We start from the raw sequence: 23,767 nt of genomic DNA, 5'->3' as shown, positions 1-23,767 counted from the left end.
ACGCGTAAAACATTCGAACATTATGATGTAATAATCATGATCGTATCAGGCATTTGATAATGTGATTCGGCAATATTATAGATCAACTTACATCATAGTCATATACTACGGATAAAATGCGTACTACTAACTTCTAGTCTATTGGTAAATGCTAAATTGTTTATTCAAATTAATTTGATCCCAAGGGCTAGGTAAACCTAGACCCTTGACAAATGGAGTGTGCCTGAAGGCATATTGATGTGTTCCAATCCGCTCCACCCCAAAATTTCGTCTGTTAAGGCTGGGTGAGATTAACGACGACCACTTAAACTATGATTGTCAGACAGTCCTTTAGTTCTGTCAGACCGCCGCTCCGCGCCGGAACGTGTGTGGCGGAAGGAGCCTCCGACTTCTATGTCTCCCAGGTGATCTTAAGACTGAAGTCGGAAGGTTTTTACGCCACACACGTTTCGTCACAACGGCGGTTTGACAGACAAATCTGTCTAAAAGTCGGAGCTTGAGTAGCTGACATTAGAACTTTAGTGAAACAAAAATCGCCAACTTTTAATTACCAATTTAAGTAAAAAAAAAAAAATCTGGTGTGAACATCACACGACTTTCCTTATCCTAATAAATGATGCTTATTATTTGGGTGTTCTTGTTCTTATACCCTAAAATTTTATAATATCTCTAACCGTTTAGTCGGTATAGCTGAAAACCGCCAAAAAAACGGTCGAAAACGGTCAAAATACCGCCAACCGCAGCACCTATCTCAACCAAATTTGTGTTGCATCCTTGTCACTTTTGTGAACTACATACCAAATTTCAAGTTTCTAGCTCATACCGTTCCCGAGATATTGTTAAATTACAACAAAAACCGCCAAAAAGCGATAAAATTCCGCCAACCGTTGCACCGATCCTAACCAAAAGTTTCGTGTCGCATCTTTTGTCACATTTGACATCTACATACCAAATTTCAAGTCTCTAGCTCTTACTGTTCTCGAGATATTTTGTTTACAGACAGACACACACACGGACCAAAATGGCTGAAACTTTGGATTTAGGCTCTAGGGACCTCAAAACGTGTTTTGGCACTAAAAACTGACCATTGAAAATTTGACCCGATTACATTACTTTCCTTCCTATAGAATAAGGAAAGTAAAAAGGATTGTTCTCGAATTTTTAATCGCATCACACACTAGATTATACTAGAATTGCTACATCATCATCATTGTACATATCTACATAAAACATGAACCTAGGTTATTTACTTAAGAATTGTAAACAAAGGGATGAGGTATAAAGTTTTTATCAAGGTCTATTTACTTCGGAAAACATAAATAATGTAGTCATAAATAGGTACCTACCGATTTGTAATACTGACAGCGGAGAAAAGTGTAGAAATACATATGTATCTAGGTGCTAATGTAGGGTAACAATACATATTACCTATTTATGTTGTTCATTAATAGGCTCTTGAACTGGTAAACAATAGATACATAGGTATTAGGTATTGCAATATTCTTATACCTAATATAAGATTATGTACCTACCTACCTCTATACCTACCTACATATAAAAAATTGCTTTACAAAGTACCTGGACTAATTTGAATACATACCTCCTACCTAAACTAAGTGGATGATTTTATACCCAAGTAGATGATAATAATTTATTTTGTTAAGGTGCTACTTATCTTTCTAGATGTACTTAAGTTTACATGTAGGTAATTGTAACAATCTTAACCTGTAAAGCTGTGAAACCGTTTAGAGATTTGTATCAAGAGTTCGCGCGTAGAGAGAAAACAGGTACAATAACCTTAAAATTTCTAGACAAATCTTTTATTTTTGTTCATTATGTTAGTCAATCTTGTATATTCCTCAACCCCAAAGAGGCCGTTTAACACCATAACGTCAAAGCGCCTGTATGCGGTTCGAATCCCAGCAACGGCATATAAACGTTCCTTCACTGTACGTGCTCTCGGCTCCACTCTGTTTTTATCCTCAGAGCCCACTTGTCGTTCGGAAAAAAATCGTGTCGTGTGTAGTGGGAACACTCTCATTTAAGTTACATACATTGCCTACAGGACATGCGAAAAAATCGTGTCGTGTGTAGTGGGAACACTCTCATTTAAGGTACATACATTGCCTACAGGACATGCGAAAAAATCGTGTGAAACTCACAAAGGGTAAACGGGGTCTTGATTGTCAAAATTAGGCATCACGCCCTTAATCCCATTAAATTAAAATAGTTATTTTGGGCTTTTTATAAAAACTTCTTCAAGTTAGAAGTTACGCCGTAATAATTCATCAATCACCATACATTCTAATCTTGCCGAAATACCTTACACCTTTCACACTACATTTTGCTGATAAATTCCAGTGAACCCAAACACTAATCATAAAATCAATACTGGTACGATCACAGCCGAACACAGGATTTATCCGGTGCCATCTACCTAGGCCCGGACCCCTAGGTGAAACGAATCAGCATTTTCCCGAAAAGGAAAATAAAATACGAGTGCCCAATTCAGCTAAAACTGACCTAACGCTCATGTTCCTTTCGGAATCTGATAAGATTTACCCTCTTCTGAAGACCAAATCCCATGTTTCAGAAAACATCATCTTGGATTTTCCACTCAAGCTCAAAACGTCTGAAAGACCCAGGTCTCCCAGACCGCGGTTTGGGAGACCGTCGTAACGTATGTGGCGGAAATTGCTTCAGACTCCAGTATGTCAGACTGTCTGAGCGTGAGTGGTGGGGATTACAGGCGCCACATATAGTGGTTGAACTAAATCCCGTATTTCCCTTTACAAGAGGGGAAATGGGCTTCAAGCAAGGGGAAATCGTGTCAGATTCCGAAAGGAAAATACGGCTCTAGTTTTCTTGTGCTGTAAAAAGTTGTTTCGAGGAGCCTATTCTTTGAGTCCCTATCTCCGGGTAGCCTGAGAACGACCCTGGACTAGGCCCATCATCTGTCACTTCTGTTGATAATTATCAGAGCGGAATCTTATAAATATGGGAGCCATCCCTCCGGGCTGCCATCAGTTTACAAAGAGACAGCACCTGAGCAACTACAAGTAAAAAGAGCAGAAACGAAATAGATAAAGAGAAAAGAGACAGTTTAGAATTCCGAAAACTTGAATATTCCTTGATTCGAATAACGAAGTGATACCTAAAATAATAAAAAGCTTCTGGTGTAATATTTATTTTTGTTAAAAAGTTTAGTGATCCAGTCAACTTTTGGTGGTGCACCTCCTCCATTTTTCATACCAGGTTTGTACTAAATTTTAATTACAGATTGGGTTTTCATCCTTCACACTCGTCTTGTAATTTTTAAACCAGAGAAAACAAAATCCATTTCTCCTCTCGTAAAATTTTAAACGCGACAGCGACACTACGCGACGAGATATTTCTCGCGTACGCGTCGTGCATTTCTAGTCCAATAGATTCGAGTCAACGACGAGCAACGTCGTGACGTGCCTAAGTTGTGTCGAAAGGTCAAAACATAGTGGACGGCCGTCAATTTATATCGATTGATGACCGTCGACTATGTGTGGAGTTGTGGACACACTTTTACGTATCCAATGGAGCTGAGTTCTAACGCGTCCTTTTTCTCTCCTCCAGACTCCTCCAGTTTTCTAGTCAACCTCAAGATTTCATACGTCCAATTTCGTGTGGAAAAGTCTTTGTCGAGCACATTTTTAGCCAAATATTGTGGAGATAACCACCAACCCGATTTAAAGGTACGAGTATCTAGCTCATTATGGGATCAAATACTTACCAAAACTCTGGTAAACTCTCTGGATCTTGACGTCTTCAAATTTCGATTCCAGGTTATACCTACCACTATCCTTTCCTTCACGAATCCTGCGGCATCAAAGTGGCAAGAATACTTATCCCTGTAAAAACATGGTAAAAAGCAACATTTGAGAGTGTACGAAATTGAAAAAAATATCTCCGAGGGCTATAACAAAAAGATGTTATTTTATAGGGGACTCAAAGGATGTGCGGATTTCATACGTCCAATTTCGTGTGGAAAAGTCTTTGTCAAGCACATTTTTAGCCAAATATTGTGGAGATAACCACCAACCCGAGATTTCATACGTCCAATTTCGTGTGGAAAAGTCTTTGTCGAGCACATTTTTAGCCAAATATTGTGGAGATAACCACCAACCCGATTTATAGGTACGAGTATCTAGCTAACTATGGGATCAAATACTTACCAAAACTCTGGTAAACTCTCTGGATAACCAACCCGATTTATAGGTACGAGTATCTAGCTAATTATGGGATCAAATACTTACCAAAACTCTGGTAAACTCTCTGGATCTTGACGTGTTCAATTTTCGATTCCAGGTTATACCTACCACTATCCTTTCCTTCACGAATCCTGCGGCATCAAAGTGGTTAACAAGAACGTACAACCCCTCTACAAACATTTGATCAATATTGAACATCCCTCCATGTGTATCATCGGTATCCCAAGGGACACTGTCGGGTTCTACTTGTTTGATTTACAGGTGAGTTACACCATCAGTGAATATGTTGCACTTGCACCATCGGTTAATCAGTTACACCATCACATTAACTAGTTATCGGGTTCTACTTGTTTGATTTACAGGTGAGTTACACCATCAGTGAATATGTTGCACTTGCACCATCGGTTAATGAGTTACACCATCATTGAACGAGTTACACCATCACATTAACTAGTGGTTTCAACAGTAAACTGTAGTGAACCTTTCGTAAAAAGAACTAATAGGAGGCCCTGGTTCTACTTGTTTGATTTACAGGTGAGTTACACCATCAGTGAATATGTTGCACTTGCACCATCGGTTAATGAGTTACACCATCACATTAACTAGTGGTTTCAACAGTAAACTGTAGTGAACCTTTCATAAAAAGAACTAATAGGAGGCCCCATTGTAACTGAGTGGTTCTACTTGTTTGATTTACAGGTGAGTTACACCATCAGTGAATATGTTGCACTTGCACCATCGGTTAATGAGTTACACCATCACATAACTAGTGGTTTCAACAGTAAACTATAGTGAACCTTTCATAAAAAGAACTAATAGGAGGACCCATTGTAACTGAGCAAAGAGTACGTGCCCTCTAGATATTATCTGCCAAATTTGATGAGGATAAGATACACTGTTCTAGAGTTATGGCGAAATAAACAGATAAACTGAATGAAAAAATGTTGAGATGAAACTTACACTCAGTTGGTTCAACAACTTACGGAACCTTCCGCAAGATCCGAGAAGTCCTCAACTTATCCTCGGTCAATTATCACATTATTCTCTCCCATGATGTCAGCGAAATTAATATTGCCTCATCAATTTGATTGATTTGCAAATTAACTTTTACATTAGCATGTTTTATACCTACCTATCTATCAAGTCAATATTAGGTACCTACCTATAATCTATTCTTTTTTATTATCTCTATTCCTTGTCAAAAAAGCAAAATTGAAGGAGAAATTTTAATTTGGGGTGATAAGGATTGATTTCACCTCGTGTGGTAGTCGTGAAAAATCTTCATTATGATTTTATCATGACATGTTCATAGGTGGTAAAATTAGAGGATTAAAATCACACGACTTTCTGTTACCTACAACACATCACAAAACTACAAGAAAATATTAACGAAAGTTTGGAAAGAATAACTATAATTTGTATGAATGCCTGAAAACTTTAAGATTATGCAATGTGCCAAGCACAAAATAAGCTTATCCATAATATCCATTATCTAAACATTCTAAACTTCATTCGAAGTAAATTACCTAGTAAAGTTCTTTCCGGACACGATTCAAAGTAGGTAGGTAGCTTATAATTTATTATAAAAGTTATCTATCTAACTACCTATTATTTTCTGGGTATTTTTCTCTTTTCTATCATTTCATCTTTTGCCTTTTTCCAGGACCAACTAATAATAATAATAATAATAATAATAATAATAATAATAATAATAAAGAAGCTATACAGATTCTAGCTTCACTTTTATGGTGTCATGACCTTTACGGTTCATATAACGACCTGAACTGGCAATCCGAAAGGTGTTTATTTTCCACACGCCAGTACCCATTGTTCCCCAAATAACTCTCCTTTCAAGGTCCCCCAATATTTTCTCAGAATTCTGCCTCAACATTATCTCGCGTCCAATCACCATACATTCTAATCTTGCCGAAATACCTTACACCTTTCACACTACATTTTGCTGATAAATTCCAGTGAACCCAAACACTAAAATCATAAAATCAATACTGGTACGATCACAGCCGAACACAGGATTTATCCGGTGCCATCTAGTCATCCGGACAAATCCTACATTGCCGCCAACGATGTACTGGAATATTTGAATGACTTTGCCGACAATTTCAACCTGAGGAAGTACATTAAGGTAACTAAGCTCGTGTAGTCTGTGCCGTAGCATGCCCATCCCATAATACCTATATCCCTCAACAGACGAGTAGATGAGTCAGAAGAGATACAATACTTCCCTTCGGTGCTGGGTCAAAACAAGAACACCTAAAAGTAACTGCTATATTGAACTCGTATGATGGGCTGTGTCATAGCATGCCCAACCGTAGTATGTCCCTCATCAAATGGGAAAGACGAGACACAATAATTCCCATAAAAATATTGGGTCAACAGGTCAACTGAACAACATTAGAAAGTAACCCTTTAAAATGTTTGCAATCGAAATACAAAACTTAGCTCCACCTTAGTCCATTTTAGGAAAATAAAATTTACGTTTGATTTCACAGTTCCGACATCATGTGAACTAGGTACGTCAAACCAATCAATGGCAACAAGTGGGAAGTTCAAGTTAGAGATCTCATCAACCAGAAAACAGTCACCTACATATTTGACGGCGTTATCATTTGCATTGGGTAAGATTTTTGTTTCAAAACTTTTCACAGGACTGCCACAATCCCTGTGACATGCGATAGAATAAAAAAATCCCTGATGCTACATCGATTAGAAAAAATCCCTGTCACAGAAAACAGTCACCTACATATTTGACGGCGTTATCATTTGCATTGGGTAAGATTTTGGTTTCAAAACTTTTCACAGGACTGCCACAATCACTGTGACATGCGATAGAAGAAAAAAATCCCTGCTACATCGGTTAGAAAAAATCCCTGTCACATGCGACAGTAGAAAGAAATCCCTGCCACATGCAACAGTAGAAAAAAAAATCCCTGCCACATGCAACAGTAGAAAAAAAAATCCCTGCCACATGCAACATTAGAAAAAAAATCCCTGCCACATGCAACATTAGAAAAAAAAATCCCTGCCACATACGACAGTAGAACTCTATCTCCATTATTCTGTTTTCTTAATATTTTCTTATCGTATACTAAAAATCCCTGCTACATCGGTTAGAAAAAATCCCTGTCACATGCGACAGTAGAAAGAAATCCCTGCCACATGCAACAGTAGAAAAAAAATCCTTGTCACATGAGACAGTAGAAAAAAAATGCCTGCCACATGCGACAGTAGAAAAAAATCCCTGCCACATGCAACAGTAGAAAAAATAAGGGTAATAGAAAGTAAAAAATCCCTGCCACATGAGACAGTAGAAAAAAAAAATGCCTGCCACATGCGACAGTAGAAAGAAATTCTGTTTTCTTAATATTTTCTTCTCGTATGTTGTTTGTAAAGAAGTATTGTTGCAAGGAGCGGCCCATTCTTTAAGCCCCTGTCCTCGGGTTTGCTTTGACCAGCCCTGGATGGGGCCCACCAGTCGTCATTCCTGTTGATAATACTAGAGCGGAATCTTATAAATATGGGAGCCATCCCTTCGTGCTTGCATTAGTTTACAAAGAGATCACGACTAAGCAACTACAAGTAAAAATAGTCTACAGTAATCCCGTGTATCCAGATTTCAAAGGCAAGGATGTGTGTCAGATCCCTATCATGCACAGTCACGACTATCGAACCCCCGAACCCTTTGCTGGAAAGCGAGCTGTGGTCGTCGGTAGCGGACCTTCCGGTCTGGACATTACCCATGATATCGCTACCAAAGCCACTACAGTAAGTATCTGAGACTTCTTTTTAAAGAGGTTTGACAGAGGGGACTATAACAACAGAGATTTTACTGTCCCAAAATCAAAAAGAGGAGGTCAGGATAAGAGAAAGCCAGCTATTCCGAGGACGAATCTTATGTTATAGCGCACTCCAGCTTCAGCAGACGCCCGTAAGTATCTGAGACTTCTTTTTAAAGAGGTTTGACAGAGGGGACTATAACAACAGAGATTTTACTGTCCCAAAATCAAAAAGAGGAGCTCAGGATAAGAGAAAGCCAGCTATTCCGAGGACGAACCTTATGTTATAGCGCACTCCAGCTTCAGCAGACGCCTTCAACCGGGTAATGATGGGCTTTTATGCCTCGCCTTTTCGTTGGAGTTTCAACCTCCTCAGTTATCCTGAAGATGCTGAGCGCACCCCGAAAAAAGCCTACGTCAAGACTTGTTGTCCCTGATTCCCGCCACTAAAGCTCCTGTCTGACAAATCCAGGTCTGACACAGAGTCTGAGTGTGAGTGATCTTTCAGACAGTCAGATAGACATAGATATGAAGCTTTTCCCCGCCACACACATTCTGACTGGGCCTGACAGCCACCCGTCCATGAAAACAGTCACCTACATATTTGACGGCGTTATCATTTGCATTGGGTAAGATTTTGGTTTCAAAACTTTTCACAGGACTGCCACAATCCCTGTGACATGCGATAGAAGAAAAAATCCCTGCTACATCGATTAGAAAAAATCCCTGTCACATGCGACAGTAGAAAGAAATCCCTGCCTCATGCAACAGTAGAAAAAAAAAATCCCTGCCACATGCGACAGTAGAAAAAAGTCCCTGCCACATACGACGGTAGAACTCTATTCTGTTTTCTTAATATTTTCTTCTCGTGTGTCTTTGCAGAAACTACAGTAAAGGCTCACACCTCATAGATGACTGAAGGCCCTGTGTTGGCTAGATCCTGTCTAAGTCCGTTTTTAAGTCGTTTTCACGTATAATTTTTCCTTCAAATCAGTTTTGACTGAAGAATTTTCAAAAAAGAGTTTTAAAGAGTTGTCTCAAGAGGCAATAATGTGGATGGTTTAAAAAAACTGAATTCTTTGAAGTAAATTTAGTTTTGTAACTCGCCGGGATTCGAACCCCGAATCTGCGCGACAAGCGAGGACTTCTGCTAATAGAATATGCAAGGTAACCTTTGAGTTTTAAATTTAGTCGTACCTACAAGAAAAGATAAAACATCATCATTTGACTGAAGGGAAAGAATCAGAGAATGAGCTATAGTATGTAGAAGAAGAATACTTCTTATCCCTGTAAAAACATGGTAAAAAGCAACATTTGAGAGTGTACGAAAGTGAAAAAATAGGTATCTCTGAGGGCTATAGCAAAAAGATGTTATTTTATAATGGGACTCAAAGGATGTGCGAATTTCATACGCAACAAGCGAGGACTTCTGCTGATAGAATATGCAAGGTAACCTTTGAGTTTTAAATTTAGTCGGACCTACAAGAAAAGATAAAACATCATTATTATTATTATTGGGTTTTAGGATTTGACTGGAGGGAAAGAATCAGAGAATGAGCTAAAGTATGTAGAAGAAGAATACTTATCCCTGAAAAACATGGTAAAAAGCTACATTTGAGAGTGTACGAAATTGACAAAATATCTCTGAGGGCTATAAAAAAAGATGTTATTTTATAGGGGACTCAAAGGATGTGCGGATTTCATACGTCCAATTTCGTGTGGAAAAGTCTTTGTCGAGCACATTTTTAGCCTAATATTGTGGAGATAACCACCAACCCGATTTATAGGTACGAGTATCTAGCATTTTAGCTAATTATGGGATCAAATACTTACCAAAACTCTGGTAAACTCTCTGGATCCGTTGGAGTTTCAACCTCCTCAGTTATCCTGAAGATGCTGAGCGCACCCCGAAAAAAGCCTACATCAAGACTTGTTGTCCCTGATTCCGGCCACTAAAGCTCCTGTCTGACAAATCCAGGTCTGACACAGAGTCTGAGTGTGAGTGAGTGAAAAATCTTGATACCTAGATCTTTCAGACAGTCGGACAGACATAAATATGAAGCTTTTCCCCGCCACACACATTCTGACTGGGCCTGACAGCCACCCGTCCACAAATACCAACCAAGGTAAACGTTATCCTAACTTTCCATCCCCTCCAGGTATTCCTAAGTCACCACTCCGAACGCGTCAAAACTCTGCGCTTTCCGCAAAACGCCGTTATGAAACCCGATATCGCCGAACTTACTCCGACCGGGGTTCGATTCCAGGACGGCAGCTATGAAGAAGTTGATATCGTTCTGTACTGCACAGGTAGGTCGGAAATTTGGTTCTCAAATTCTGGCACGTTTGAATCTTGTCACACTAGTCACTGCTTTACATGGATGAGTTCTAATAATTCCAGTGAACCCAAACACTAATCAATACTGACACGGTCAGAGCTGATCACAAAGTTTATCCGGTGCTTTTTGTCCAGGCCGGTAACATAGTCTACAGGGGGACTGGAATCAGCATTTTTCCAACAAAGAAAATAAAATAAATTCTTGAATTATGAAAATTGAAATCTGGATTGAGAGGCTGACGAAAAGCGCCGACCCCGTCTGAATAAGGGAAAAAAGCAAGGAAAAAGAAGATTGAAATACATATTTAAATTAATCCGAAGGGAAGCACTTAGTAGGTACCACAAGAGTTCTGCTTTGCCACAAATAGGTAATTTATACTTTAATTTTGATTGAGGAAAATAAAATACCCACTTTTGCTCAAAAAGATCTAGAATATTCTTGTTTGTAAAGAAGTATTGTTGCAAGGAGCGGCCCATTCTTTAAGCCCCTGTCCTCGGGTTTGCTTTGACCATCCCTGGATGGGGCCCACCAGTCGTCATTCCTGTTGATAATACTAGAGCGGAATCTTATAAATATGGGAGCCATCCCTCCGGGCTGCCTCCGCAAGTTTGTTCAGAACAGTTTCTAAATTTTTCAACAAGTCATTCTCATCAGTACCAGATACAAAAATATCATTATAACTAGTTATTTCAACAGTAAACTGTAGTGAACCTTTCATAAAAAGAACTAATAGGAGGCCCCATTGTAACTGAGCAAAGAGTATGTGCCCTCTAGATATTATCTGCCAAATTAGATGAGGATAAGATACACTGTTCTAGAGTTATGGCGAAATAAACAGATAAACTAAATGAAAAAATGTTGAGATGAAACTTACAACTTACGGTACCTTCGCACGATCCGAGAAGTCCTCAACTTATCCTCCGTCTTCTCTATTTCAGGTCCGCTTCTTCCTCCAACTCATGCAAGGACATGTCACCCTGCCGTCCAAAGCGGAAATGTTGGCCGACACCGAGCAAGACGTCCGTGATCGCCTCAGTGAAGGTCAAAACCACAACGCCCATGAAACTGGCAACTCAGTTGGTTCAACAACTTACGGTACCTTCCGCAAGATCCGAGAAGTCCTCAACTTATCCTCCGTCCTCTCTGTTTCAGGTCCGCTTCTTCCTCCAACTCATGCAAGGACACGTCACCCTGCCGTCCAAAGCGGAAATGTTGGCCGACACCGAGCAAGACGTCCGTGGTCGCCTCAGGGAAGGTCAAAACCCCAACGCCTTCCACATCATGGGTCAACGGTCAGAGAAGTACTTGAACTCCCTGTGTTCTATGATGCGGGATGAGAGCCCTGTACCGCCCGTACTTCTGAAGATCTACTTCGAAAGTTTCGCCCGGTGTTCTGAGGACTTCACTGAGTTCAGAAAGGACAAATACAAGATTATCAACGAGAAGGCGTTTGTGAGGGATCCTGGTGCTGCCAAGTAAAGTGGGGAAGCGAGGGTGTCGAGTTTGGTGCTTTCGAGAAGCGCCTGAACCAGTGTTTCTTCCGTGAAGAACATTGTCTTCCGGGAAGAACATTGTAAAGGCGTTTGTGAGGGATCCTGGTGCTGCCAAGTAAAGTGGGGAAGCGAGGGTGTCGAGTCTGGTGCTTTCGAGAAGCGCCTGAACCAGTGTTTCTTCCGTGAAGAACATTGTCAGGACAAGTACAAGATTATCAACGAGAAGGCGTTTGTGAGGGATCCTGGTGCTGCCAAGTAAAGTGGGGAAGCGAGGGTGTCGAGTCTCGTGCTTTCGAGAAGCGCCTGAACCAGTGTTTCTTCCGTGAAGAACATTGTCTTCCGTGAAGAACATTGTATTCTGTGAAGAACATTGTCTTCCGTGAAGAACATTGTCTTCCGTGAAGAACATTGTCAATGCAACTAGGAGAGTGGTTTTTGAGCGTTGCACTGTTCGCAATGAGGTTGCTGAAACATTTCTTTACCACCATTCCTTTCCCATTGTATCCTGCGCGTTCAATTGACGCCCTTTTTCTTATCCACTATTTTCCTATATCAGGTAATTCAGGGGAGAGTGGTTTTTGAGCGTTGCACTGTTCGCAATGAGGTTGCTGAAACATTTCTTTACCACCATTCCTTTCCCATTGTATCCTGCGCACTCAATTGACGCCCTTTTTCTTATCCACTATTTTCCTATATCAGGTAATTCAGGTGTCAGGTGATGTGTTTGTCTCGTACAGTTACATTTTACAATGCAATTAATTTAGACATGTACATTGTACATACTTGGCAAAAGAAAAAAAAATCAACATTATTTAGGTACCTACCAATGTTATTTATTTAGTACCAACCTATAAAATATGAGAAAAAAAAAAAAAAAAAAAAAAAAAAAAAAATCAACATTATTTAGGTGCCTACCAATGTTATTTATTTTAGTACCAACCTATAAAATAAGAGTTAGGACTTCCATTGTAAATGTTGTAAATATTTTGTTAATAAATATTCCCAAAATACAGAAAAATAAATTACTACCTACATATAAACGAAGTTTTTTCTTTGTTATTTTCAGTAATCCTAGGTAGGTTTACGTAAAACATGAGTGACGTTAATTGGGCTCCCATATTTCTAAATTCGGTCTAATGAATGATCATGGATTATTTTTTGTGGTGAAGTAATAGCCTCTTACATCTTTGTGGGTATCACAGTATTACAAGTCATTTACTTCATAATCATATTTATCATCGCCCGTTTCTTTGCCTAATAGGTCATGCCGCCACTGGTCGCTACTCGATAAAGTAGCTACTCAATTGTCTCACGAGGCCGAGGGCACCCCGAGTTTCAAACACAGAGCCGAAAAAACTTCGAACCCGGGACCTCCCTATGATGCGGGATGAGAGCCCTGTACCGCCCGTACTTCTGAAGATCTACTTCGAAAGTTTCGCCCGGTGTTCTGAGGACTTCACTGAATTCAGAAAGGACAAGTACAAGATTATCAACGAGAGGGCGTTTGTGAGGGATCCTGGTGCTGCCAAGTAAAGTGGGGAAGCGAGGGTGTCGAGTCTGGTGCTTCTGGTGCTTTCGAGAAGCGCCTGAACCAATGTCTTCCGGGAAGAACGTTGTCTTCCGGGAAGAACATTGTATTCCGTGAAGAACATTGTCTTCCGTGAAGAACATTGTCAATGCAACTAGGAGAGTGGTTTTGAGCGTTGCACTGTCCGCAATGAGGTTGCTGAAACATTTCTTTACCACCATTCCTTTCCCATTGTATCCTGCGCATTCAATTGACGCCCATTTTCTTATCCACTATTTTCCTATATCAGGTAATTCAGATGTCAGGTGATGTGTTTGTCTGGTACAGTTACATTTTACAATGCAATTAATTTAGACATGTACATACTTGGCAAAAAAAAAAAATCAACAATATTTAGGTGCCTACCAATGTTATTTATTTTAGTACCAACCTATAAAATATGAGTTAGGACTTCAATTGTAAAAATGTTGTAAATATTTTGTTAATAAATATTTCCAAAATATAGAAAAATAAATTATTACCTACATATAAACGAAGTTTTTCTTTGTTATTTTCAGTAATCCTAGGTAGGTTTACATAAAACATGAGTGACGTTAATTGGGCTCCCATGTTTGTTAATAAATATTTCCAAAATATAGAAAAATAAATTATTACCTACATATAAACGAAGTTTTTCTTTGTTATTTTCAGTAATCCTATAGGTAGGTTTACGTAAAACATGAGTGACGTTAATTGGGCTCCCATATTTCTAAGTTCGGTCTAATGAATGATCATGGATTATTTGTGGTGAAGTAATAGCCTCTTACATCTTTGTGGGTATCACAGTATTTCAAGTCATTTACTTCATCATTATAATTATCATCGCCCGTTTCTTTGCCTAATAGGTCATGCCGCCACTGTTCATACTCGATAAAGTAGCTACTCAATTGTCTCACGAGACCGAGGGCACCCCGAGCTTCAAACACGGAGCCGAAAAAACTTCGAACCCGGGACCACCGGAGTGCAAGCCTAGTGTGATACTCACTCGGGCACGGAGGCTTACTAAGTTTGATGAATACTTAGGTAGGTACTAGGTATAGTTACCTGAAAGGAAGGGCCATAGAATGGCGAGCCGTCCGGTGTTCGTGAGAGCAGTTCGCTTGTGTATGGTGTGGCCGAGTGTGATACCCACTCGGCCACTTAGCTTGCAGGTCGGTCTAATGTCTAAAGCGTCAAATCGACTGAAACCGTACACTTGCCTAGACAACATAAATTCACCTCGATCGATCGACCGTCGATCCCGATTTATCAGTAATATACATTTTGCTGATGAGTTCTAATAATTCCAGTGAACCCAAACACTAATCAATACTGACACGGTCAGAGCTGATCACAAAGTTTATCCGGTGCTTGTCCAGGCCGGTAACATAGTCTACAGGGGGACTGTGGAATCAGCATTTTTCCAACAAAGAAAATAAAATAAATTCTTGAATTATGGAAATCTAAATCTGGATTGAGAGGCTGACGAAAAGCGCCGACCCCGTCCTAAAGCGTCAAATCGACTGAAACCGTACACTTGCCTAGACAACATAAATTCACCTCGATCGATCGACCGTCGATCCCGATTTATCAGCAATACATTTTGCTGATGAGTTCTAATAATTCCAGTGAACCCAAACACTAATCAATACTGACACGGTCAGAGCTGATCACAAAGTTTATCCGGTGCTTTTTGCCCAGGCCGGTAACATAGTCTACAGGGGGACTGGAATCAGCATTTTTCCAACAAAGAAAATAAAATAAATTCTTGAAGTATGAAAATTGAAATCTGGATTGAGAGGCTGACGAAAAGCGCCGACCCCGTTTGAAAAAGGGAAAAAAGCAAGGAAGAAGAAGATTGAAATACCTACCTACATATTTAAATTAATCCGAAGGGAAGCACTTAGTAGGTACCACAAGAGTTCTGCTTTGCCACAAATAATTTATACACTAATTTTGATTGAGGAAAATAAAATACCCACTTTTGCTCAAAAAGATCTAGAATATTCTTGTTTGTAAAGAAGTATTGTTGCAAGGAGCGGCCCATTCTTTAAGCCCCTGTCCTCGGGTTTGCTTTGACCAGCCCTGGATGGGGCCAACCAGTCGTCATTCCTGTTGATAATACTAGAGCGGAATCTTATAAATATGGGAGCCATCCCTTCGGGGTTGCATTAGTTTACAAAGAGATCACGACTAAGCAACTACAAGTAAAAATAGTTAAAAAGAGCAACTACGACAAATTAAAAAGAGTTTATCTACATTAAATTTGTAAAAAACACAGATTTTTCTGGAATAGAGAATTCGGAAATAAATAAAATAAAGAAAAAAGAGACAGTTTAAAATTCGAGAAATTTAGAAATCCCTTTATTGAAAAGACCTGAAATAAAAAGTGTATCGCTTTAAATATGAACTGTAACTTTTAATTTGAACTGTAACCTTTAATTATAGCGAGCTGTGGTCGTCGGTAGTGGACCTTCGGGTCTGGACATTACCCATGATATATCAACCGAAGCTACCACAGTAAGTGCCCATCTCAGATTTTATAATAAAACGATAGCAAAAAGGAAGAAGTTTGACAAAGGTACCTAATTGTAACAATGGAGGCCTTATCATTCCGAAAACCAAAAGAAAAGGTTATATAGCAGGATATCCTTAACCTGTGTCCACACCAACGTCGATCGATGTCAACTAAACCGTCCACACTGTCTCGACAACATAGTTTCACTTCGTCGATCGACGGACGTTGACCATGTGTGGACACACCTCTAGAACACAGCCGTTCCGAGAACGAACTTTATATTATAGCGTACCCCAGCTCCAGTATAGTAGATTTCCTTTAAGGGGTCATTGTGGTCGTCGGTAGTGGACCTTCGGGTCTGGACATTACCCATGATATCTCAACCGAAGCTACCACAGTAAGTGCCTATCTCAGATTTTATAATAAAACGATAACAAAAAGGAAGAAGTTTGACAAAGGTAATTGTAACAATGGAGCCCTTATCATCTCGAATTCCAAAAGAACTTTATATTATTATAGCGTACCACAGCTCCAGTATAGTAGATGTCCTTTAAGGGGTCATGATTAACTTTTATGCCTCGCCTTTTAGTAGGAATTTCAACCAACTTCTCAGCTGTCCTCACGAGGCGGAGAGCAAACTGAAAAAGCCAGCAGTGCCTAGCGCCTACTTTACCAAAAGGTTAGTTAGCAGATAGACGTTCTAAAATAATATTGTTTCTAAGTGCATGATGAAAAGCCCTGTGTTGGCTGTGTGAAAAGTGTGAATAGAACAGTTTTAGTTGTTAAAAAGTAGTTAATAGCCAATAACAAAATAATATTTCAAGGTTATACCATTGGTGAGTATCTCAAGAACCGTTTATATTAGCGTAAAATCAACCATCCCGAATAAAATAGGTATTGTTTAGCACAAAATTCTCTACAGAAATAATTCTATGCTTTTCTCATAGAAGCTTCCATTACCCCGAAAAATGCGTACGATGTGTATACGAAATTTTTAAACTTTAAATTTTTCCTATGCTTTTTTACGATGAATATTATGGTGTAACTTCGAACTCCATCCGACTGACAGTTAAGGAATTACGGGTTCGACACAAATTTATTGATTGATTTGAAAAATTTCCATTACCTACTACATAATTATGTATGTACTCGTAGGTACCTATATTATTAGGTATTACCTATGATTCAATCGCCTAGGTAAGTGTTATTAAATTTATTTCCATCATCTAGAATTCTAGATCTACTCCTCATCAGGAGTGGAACAAAGAAATAGGACACATTGTTTTTGTTTAAATTTCGAAGGAGAAATTTTAATTTGGGGCGATAAGCTCTGATTGATTTCACCTCGTGTCTTAGTAGTGGAAAAGTTTTATCACGCTCATACCTAGGTGATAAGCGATAATGATTATTTAGGTAGGTAGGTACCATTAAAGAAATAAGTATATAAACAAAAAATCTGGTGTGAACATCACATGACTTCCTACTCTTTCTAGTACATTCTGGAACCGCAAGAAAAAAAATTAAAATTTTCGCTTGATCTTGAAATTTGTTGCGACGACAAATTTCAAGATCAAGCAAGAAAGTTTTAGATAACACTTCAGTCGATAATTTAAGACCGTTTTTAGCGTCTCCTGTGTTAAGCTACGCCGAGAAAGGCCAATAAATGGATGGGTGACTTAAACATTATATTGGAAATAAAGGGAAAACGGGCTCTAGTCTTGATTTTAAATCATTACCTGAAAGTAAAGTCAACAAATCAAATCAAGAATAATAATAAACTGAATATTAAACTAATTAGGTAGGTACATAAGTACTGATTTTCCCTAATCACGATCGAATAAACTACGGGCTGAAAAATTCCCGGAGGGACGGGCCCAGCTTGTTTGGAATTTAGGGACCGTTCCAGGGAAAGTTACATGCATTTCCCGATATTCAAAATGTGAACTCAATCCAAAACATTCTTTCTCATTTCCTACCTACCTACAATGTAGGTAGGTAGGAAATGAGTAGGTAACTACATTGTAGGTAGGTATATTAGATTCTCTTTACGTAATATAATAGATAGAAGAAAGAAAAAATAGCACACTCTGAACCCGACATTTATGCATGCATGACTAGGTATTTATCATGTACCTAGGTTACATTTTCTGATGTAACCTCGTGTAACGCTCAGGGTAACATGATAAGAAACTTACTACCTACCTAGGTACGAGTATATACATGAAAAGGAAGAAACTCAATAGGAAAAGATTAGGTAGAAACTTAATATTATGAAAAGATTAGACATCACTTAACACTTAACCTAAATGTTCCGTTGGGTACCTACTACAAACATGGATAAAATTGTAAACATGGATAAAATTATTAGGTATTGTTGTCATGACAAAGGTAGGTCTTATTTGTATGAATGCCTGAAAACTTAAAGATTATGCAATGTGCCAAGCACAAAACATAAGCTTCTAGCTTCATTGGAACCTCCTAGTGAAATTAGACAGCGTCATGGATGGTTCTTTTCTGCTTAATGCTGTTCAATTATTTCGAGGCATCGAAGTAGCTTAGGAAGGTTATCCTACCTATTATTTTCTAGATGTATTTTTCTTTTTTCTATTATTTCTTTTTACCTTTTCCTAGGACCAACTTACCCAAGGAGATCATGGAACTTTCCGGCTATCATCACAAATGTAATCCGGACAAATTCGAGAGTTTCGCCCGGCGTTGTGAGGACTTTACCGCGTTCAGGAAGGACAAGTACACGATTATCAATGAGAAGGTGTTTGTAAGGGTGCCCGGTGCTGCCAAGTATCCAAGTAAATGAAGCATCTGATGTCCATCTTTCATATGATGTCCATCCTTTCCCCATCCGTGGCACAAGCTCTGCTTATACGGATGGGTATAGGTACCTACCATTTATAAAAATTCAGTATGTTCTGAGTGTTATATTGAAAAATAATAAATAGAAACTTAATATTATTTCAAATTGAAGTTTTCTCACTTGAGTGGCAGAGATTACTTTATTTCTGGATGTACCTCCATTGGACTCGAAACTTGCAGCAGTGTCATTTGCAACTTTTTAGGGGTTACCTACCTTAGTTTATACCTATGATTATTTATTTGTTTTAGTATTTAACATTTAAGTTAAGATCTCAATTGTAAATGTTGTAAATATTTTGTTCAGTAATACTTAAATAATAATAATGTTAAAATTATGACCTATATAAAGTGTTTCTCCTTCTATTTTCAGTAGGATGCATACACCAAGGTAAACGTTATCCTAACTTTCCATCCCCTCCAGGTATTCCTAAGTCACCACTCGGAACGCGTCAAAACTCTGCGCTTTCCGCGAAACGCCGTCATGAAACCCGATATCGCCGAACTTACTCCGACCGGGGTTCGATTCCAGGACGGTAGTTATGAACAAGTTGACATCATCCTGTACTGCACAGGTAGGTCGGAAATTTGGTCCTCGAATTCTGGCACGTTTGAATCTTGTCACACTAGTCACTGATTTACATATTTTTAGTCATTTTATGTGTCCAATGGTTGAGATTTCTAGGTATTTAGATTTACCAAAAGGTTAGTTAGCAGATAGACGTTCTAAAATAATATTGTTTCTAAGTGCATGATTAAAAGCCCTGTGTTGGCTGTGTAAAAAGTGTGAATAGAACAGTTATAGTTGTTAAAAAGTAGTTAATAGCCAATAGCAAAATAATCTTTACTAGAAAATTGTTAGGATTGGATATAACTTACGATATTGTATGGCCTAAGTTAGTAGAAAGCATGCTCCTTTTGGAGATTTCCGTACTATAACTGAATCTGGATCATCCATTCATCCATTGTAGGGTTTGTGGAGTTTGCTATTAATTCCTCTTTTGCTACAAAACGCATGAAATTTTTGAGAGACTAGAGACAGTTTAAAATTCGAGAAATTTAGAAATCCCTTTAGTGAAAAGACCTGAAATAAAAAGTGTTTCGCTTTAAATATGAACTGTAACTTTTAATTTGAACTGTAACCTTTAATTATTAAAATTTAAACTCCAATTTGTTATTTTTTGTACATTTAAAATTTTTGGTTTTAAAATCAAATTTTGGTACTGCACCTCCACCAGTTTTCTAGTCATCCTCAAAAATGGTCCAGGACAAATCATCCCCCATCCTTCACATTGGTGTCATAGGCGGTGGTCCTGGCGGCTTAACCGCCACCAAACGACTGACAGAACCCGGTAGCGGGTTCACATGTACGACATTTGAACAGTCAGACAATGTGGGCGGAACTTGGGTGTACACAGAAAACACGGGGCGAGATCAATTTGGTCTGCCAGTACACAGCAGCATGTACAAGAACTTGAGGTAAGTAAGATGTTTTTGGCGATGTGCAGAACGACCTAGAGTTTAATCCCTGGATCTACGTACACTTTACAGTAGTCTAAGAAGCAAAGCGTTTTTGCCAGACAAAAATAATGGCGTAGTCTGATATTTTGGTACAGACCAAGGGGATAGTGTCCTGAATAAGGGGTTATAAAGTTTCAACTAATATCTTTGCCTTGGGTGTACACAGAAAACACGGGGCGAGATCAATTTGGTCTGCCAGTACACAGCAGCATGTACAAGAACTTGAGGTAAGTAAGATGATTTTGGCGGTGCGCAGAACAACAGATACTTTTTACCTAGAGCTAATAACCCCTGAATCTTTTCAGTAGTCCAGGAAACGAAGAGTTTTTGCTAGACGAAATGTATTCCGAGATTTTTTACTTATTTATTTATTTATTTTCCAAAAAACATTACAAATCATAAGATTTTCAAAGTAAAAATACACGAGCGGCGAAGCCAATTACGTATTTTTTTAAGGAGAAACTCACAACTGCTTCAGGATTTTGGAATATTGGAGGGTCTTCTTAATTTCTGTTTGGGAATCTTTGAGGATGGTACTTAAATTGACTGTAGGAGACCCAAATGTTTTAATTCGTACCTAGATGCTGGAGCAAGGCACATTCCGTGAAAATGTGTTTGATAGTGAGTGCTTGTCCACAGGAAGACAGGAACATTCCGGTGGCTGCTGTCTTGTGATGAGATGTAGGTACGTGTGTCAGGTTTGTGTGAACAATTCAGACTCTGGCTAATGCTGTTTCCAGTATTCTCTTCTTATTGAAAGCAGTTTTCCACTCTTGAGGGCAGGATTTGATTTGTAACAGTTTGTTTCACGGTTCTTCCGTACCCCAGCTCCAGTATAGTAGATGTCCTTTAAGGGGTCATGATTAACTTTTATGCCTCGCCTTTTAGTAGGAATTTCAACCAACTCCTCAGCTGTCCTCACGAGGCGGAGAGCAAACTGAAAAAGCCAGCAGTGCCTAGTGCCTACTTGTTGTTCAGACGGTCACAGTTCTTCAGTGATCTATCAAGAAATGATGTATTCAACTAGCGATACTACCGCAGTTGGTTATCGAAATGAAGTTCTAGTAGGTTAGTGATAATACTATGTACCTTGTACCTATATGAATTTATTTTCGATTTGTATTTTTCTCCGCGCCTACTTGTTGTTCAGAAGGTCACAGTACTTCAGTGATCTATCAAGAAATGATGTATTCAACTAGCGATACTACCGCAGCTGGTTGTCGAACTGAACTTATCAGTAGTTTACATAATATTATGTTCCTTGTACTTATACGAATTTATTTTCGATTTATATTTTTCTCCTTTTTTTCCAGGTATTTGCGCCTACTTGTTGTTCAGAAGGTCACAGTACTTCAGTGATCTATCAAGAAATGATGTATTCAACTAGCGATACTACCGCAGCTGGTTATCGAAATGAAGTTCTAAGTAGGTTAGATAAAATACTATGTACCTTGTACCTAGGTATATGACTTTATTTTCGATTTATATTTTTCTCCTTTTTTTCCAGGTATTCCTCAGTCACCACTCAGAACACGTCAAAAAGCTCCGCTTTCCAAACAACGTCGTCAAGAAGCCAGATATCGCCGAACTTACTCCGACCGGGGTTCGATTCCAGGACGGTAGTTATGAACAAGTTGATATCATTCTGTACTGCACAGGTAGGTCGGAAATTTAGTAATCAAAAAGTTCTAGAATGTTTGAATCTTGTCACTTTGATTTTAGTAGCTTTATTTTCTTTATTATGTTTGATTGAAAACTCGATAACAGATATCGCCGAACTTACTCCGACCGGGGTTCGATTCCAGGACGGTAGTTATGAACAAGTTGACATCATCCTGTACTGCACAGGTAGGTTGGAAATTTAGTAATCAAAAAGTTCTAGAATGTTTGAATCTTGTCACTTTGATTTTACTAGTAGCTTCATTTTCTGTATTATGTTTGATTGAAAACTCGATAACCAACTATTAGTAGTTAGGTGATGAAAAGTCCTGTGTTGACTGAGTAAATACAGGGTAAAAATAGAAGAAAAAGAAGTTTTATCCAAATTTGAAATTGGAAATTGAATTGGTAAGATTAGATGCAAGATTGGATGATCCATAAGTTAGTACAAAGCATGGCTCCTTTTGGAGATTTTCGTACTCACTGTAACGAGATCATCCATTCATTCGAGGTTTTTTTTGAATTTGCTTTTCATTCCTCTTTTGCTATAAAAGTCCGTGTTATGTTTTGTCCTTCTGATTACAGCTGGTACTTCCATAGCCCTTTGTTGGCTCACACCTCATAGATGACTGATGGCCCTGTGTTGGCTAGATCCTGTCTAAGTCCGTTTTTAAGTCGCTTTCGCTTAAAATCAAATTTTCGCTCAAATCAGTTTTGACTGAAGAAATTTTTGAAAATGGTTTCAAAGAGTTGTCCCACATGGACAGTTTGAAAAATTGTTTTTCTATGAGACAGAAATTTTAGTTTTGCTAATCGCCGGGATTCGAACCCCGAATCTGCGCTACGAGCTTACCCATCAGCTGAATAGAATATGCAAGGTAACCATTGAGATTTAAATTTAGTTGGCCTGACTGAAAAAGATTTTTTTATTTATAGTTATTAGACTGAAAAAGATTAATCTGGGTTTTGGATTTGACTGAAAGGGAAAAAATCGGAGAACAACCTATGTACTTATATGGAAGATTGTATGTATGTACGAACACATACATACAAAAGTAACCAAAATAGGATTCTACCCGGGTAGAAACCGTATAAAAGAGACATTTATTATTAAGTAGATGGCGCAAAAGTCGTAAAACCCATCTATCTATTCGGTTTATAGCTATCTAGCCCCAGGGGGGTCAAATACCTACTTACCAAAGCTAACCATGGGTAAGCTCTCTGGATCTCAGTATCTTCATTTTCGGTTTCAGGCTACACCTATCGCTATCCATTCCTTCATGAATCCTGTGGCATCAAAGTAGTCAACAAGAACGTACAACCCCTCTACAAACATTTGATCAACATTGAACATCCCTCCATGTGTATCATCGGTATCCCTGGAGACACTGTTGTATTCTACATGTTTGATTTACAGGTGAGTTCTACATGACTTTGTTGCACCATTAGTTGAATTCAATAGTGGTTTCAGTGAGCTGTAGTGAATCATTCATAAAAATCTGGTGTTAACATCACAAGACTCTGTATTGTATCAATCAATGCCCTTCTGCTACCAAATCTAATTACGGTATTCCTGGAGACACTGTTGTATTCTACATGTTTGATTTACAGGTGAGTTCTACATGACTTAGTTGCACCATTAGTGAATTCAATCGTGGTTTCAGTGAGCTGTATTGAACAATTCATAAAAATCTGGTGTTAACATCTCAAGACTTTGTATTGCATCAATCAATGCCCTTCTGCTACCAAATTTAATTGAAATCGGACCAACCTTTCGGGAGTTATGGG

The 23,767-nt window shown here is 38.7% G+C and overlaps 2 protein-coding genes across 2 annotated transcripts in view; both read left to right on the top strand.

Annotated features, from left to right (window-relative positions):
- The first annotated feature begins 19,853 nt into the window (after nt 1-19,853).
- Nucleotides 19,854-23,767, top strand: part of LOC103514160 (senecionine N-oxygenase-like) — a 31,873-nt gene continuing 27,959 nt past the window's right edge. Inside the window, exon 1 of the mRNA XM_026827208.1 lies at nt 19,854-20,278. Coding sequence (XP_026683009.1) covers nt 20,058-20,278 — 221 coding nt within the window. The 5' untranslated portion in view covers nt 19,854-20,057. The remainder of the gene's footprint in view (nt 20,279-23,767) is intronic.
- LOC113469466 (flavin-containing monooxygenase FMO GS-OX1-like) lies at nt 22,606-23,538 on the top strand. Its single transcript, XM_026827207.1, has 2 exons — nt 22,606-22,857; nt 23,233-23,538. The coding sequence occupies exons 1-2, from the start codon at nt 22,851-22,853 to the stop codon at nt 23,409-23,411; spliced, it is 186 nt and encodes a 61-aa protein (XP_026683008.1). The 5' UTR covers nt 22,606-22,850; the 3' UTR covers nt 23,412-23,538.

The sequence above is a fragment of the Diaphorina citri genome, unplaced genomic scaffold (assembly GCF_000475195.1).
Source record: "Diaphorina citri unplaced genomic scaffold, Diaci psyllid genome assembly version 1.1 scaffold1094, whole genome shotgun sequence".
In the NCBI taxonomy this organism is placed as follows: Eukaryota; Metazoa; Arthropoda; class Insecta; order Hemiptera; family Psyllidae; genus Diaphorina; species Diaphorina citri.
The sequence above is the reverse complement of the archived record's forward strand: the minus strand, read 5'-3'. Positions and strand labels throughout refer to the sequence as shown.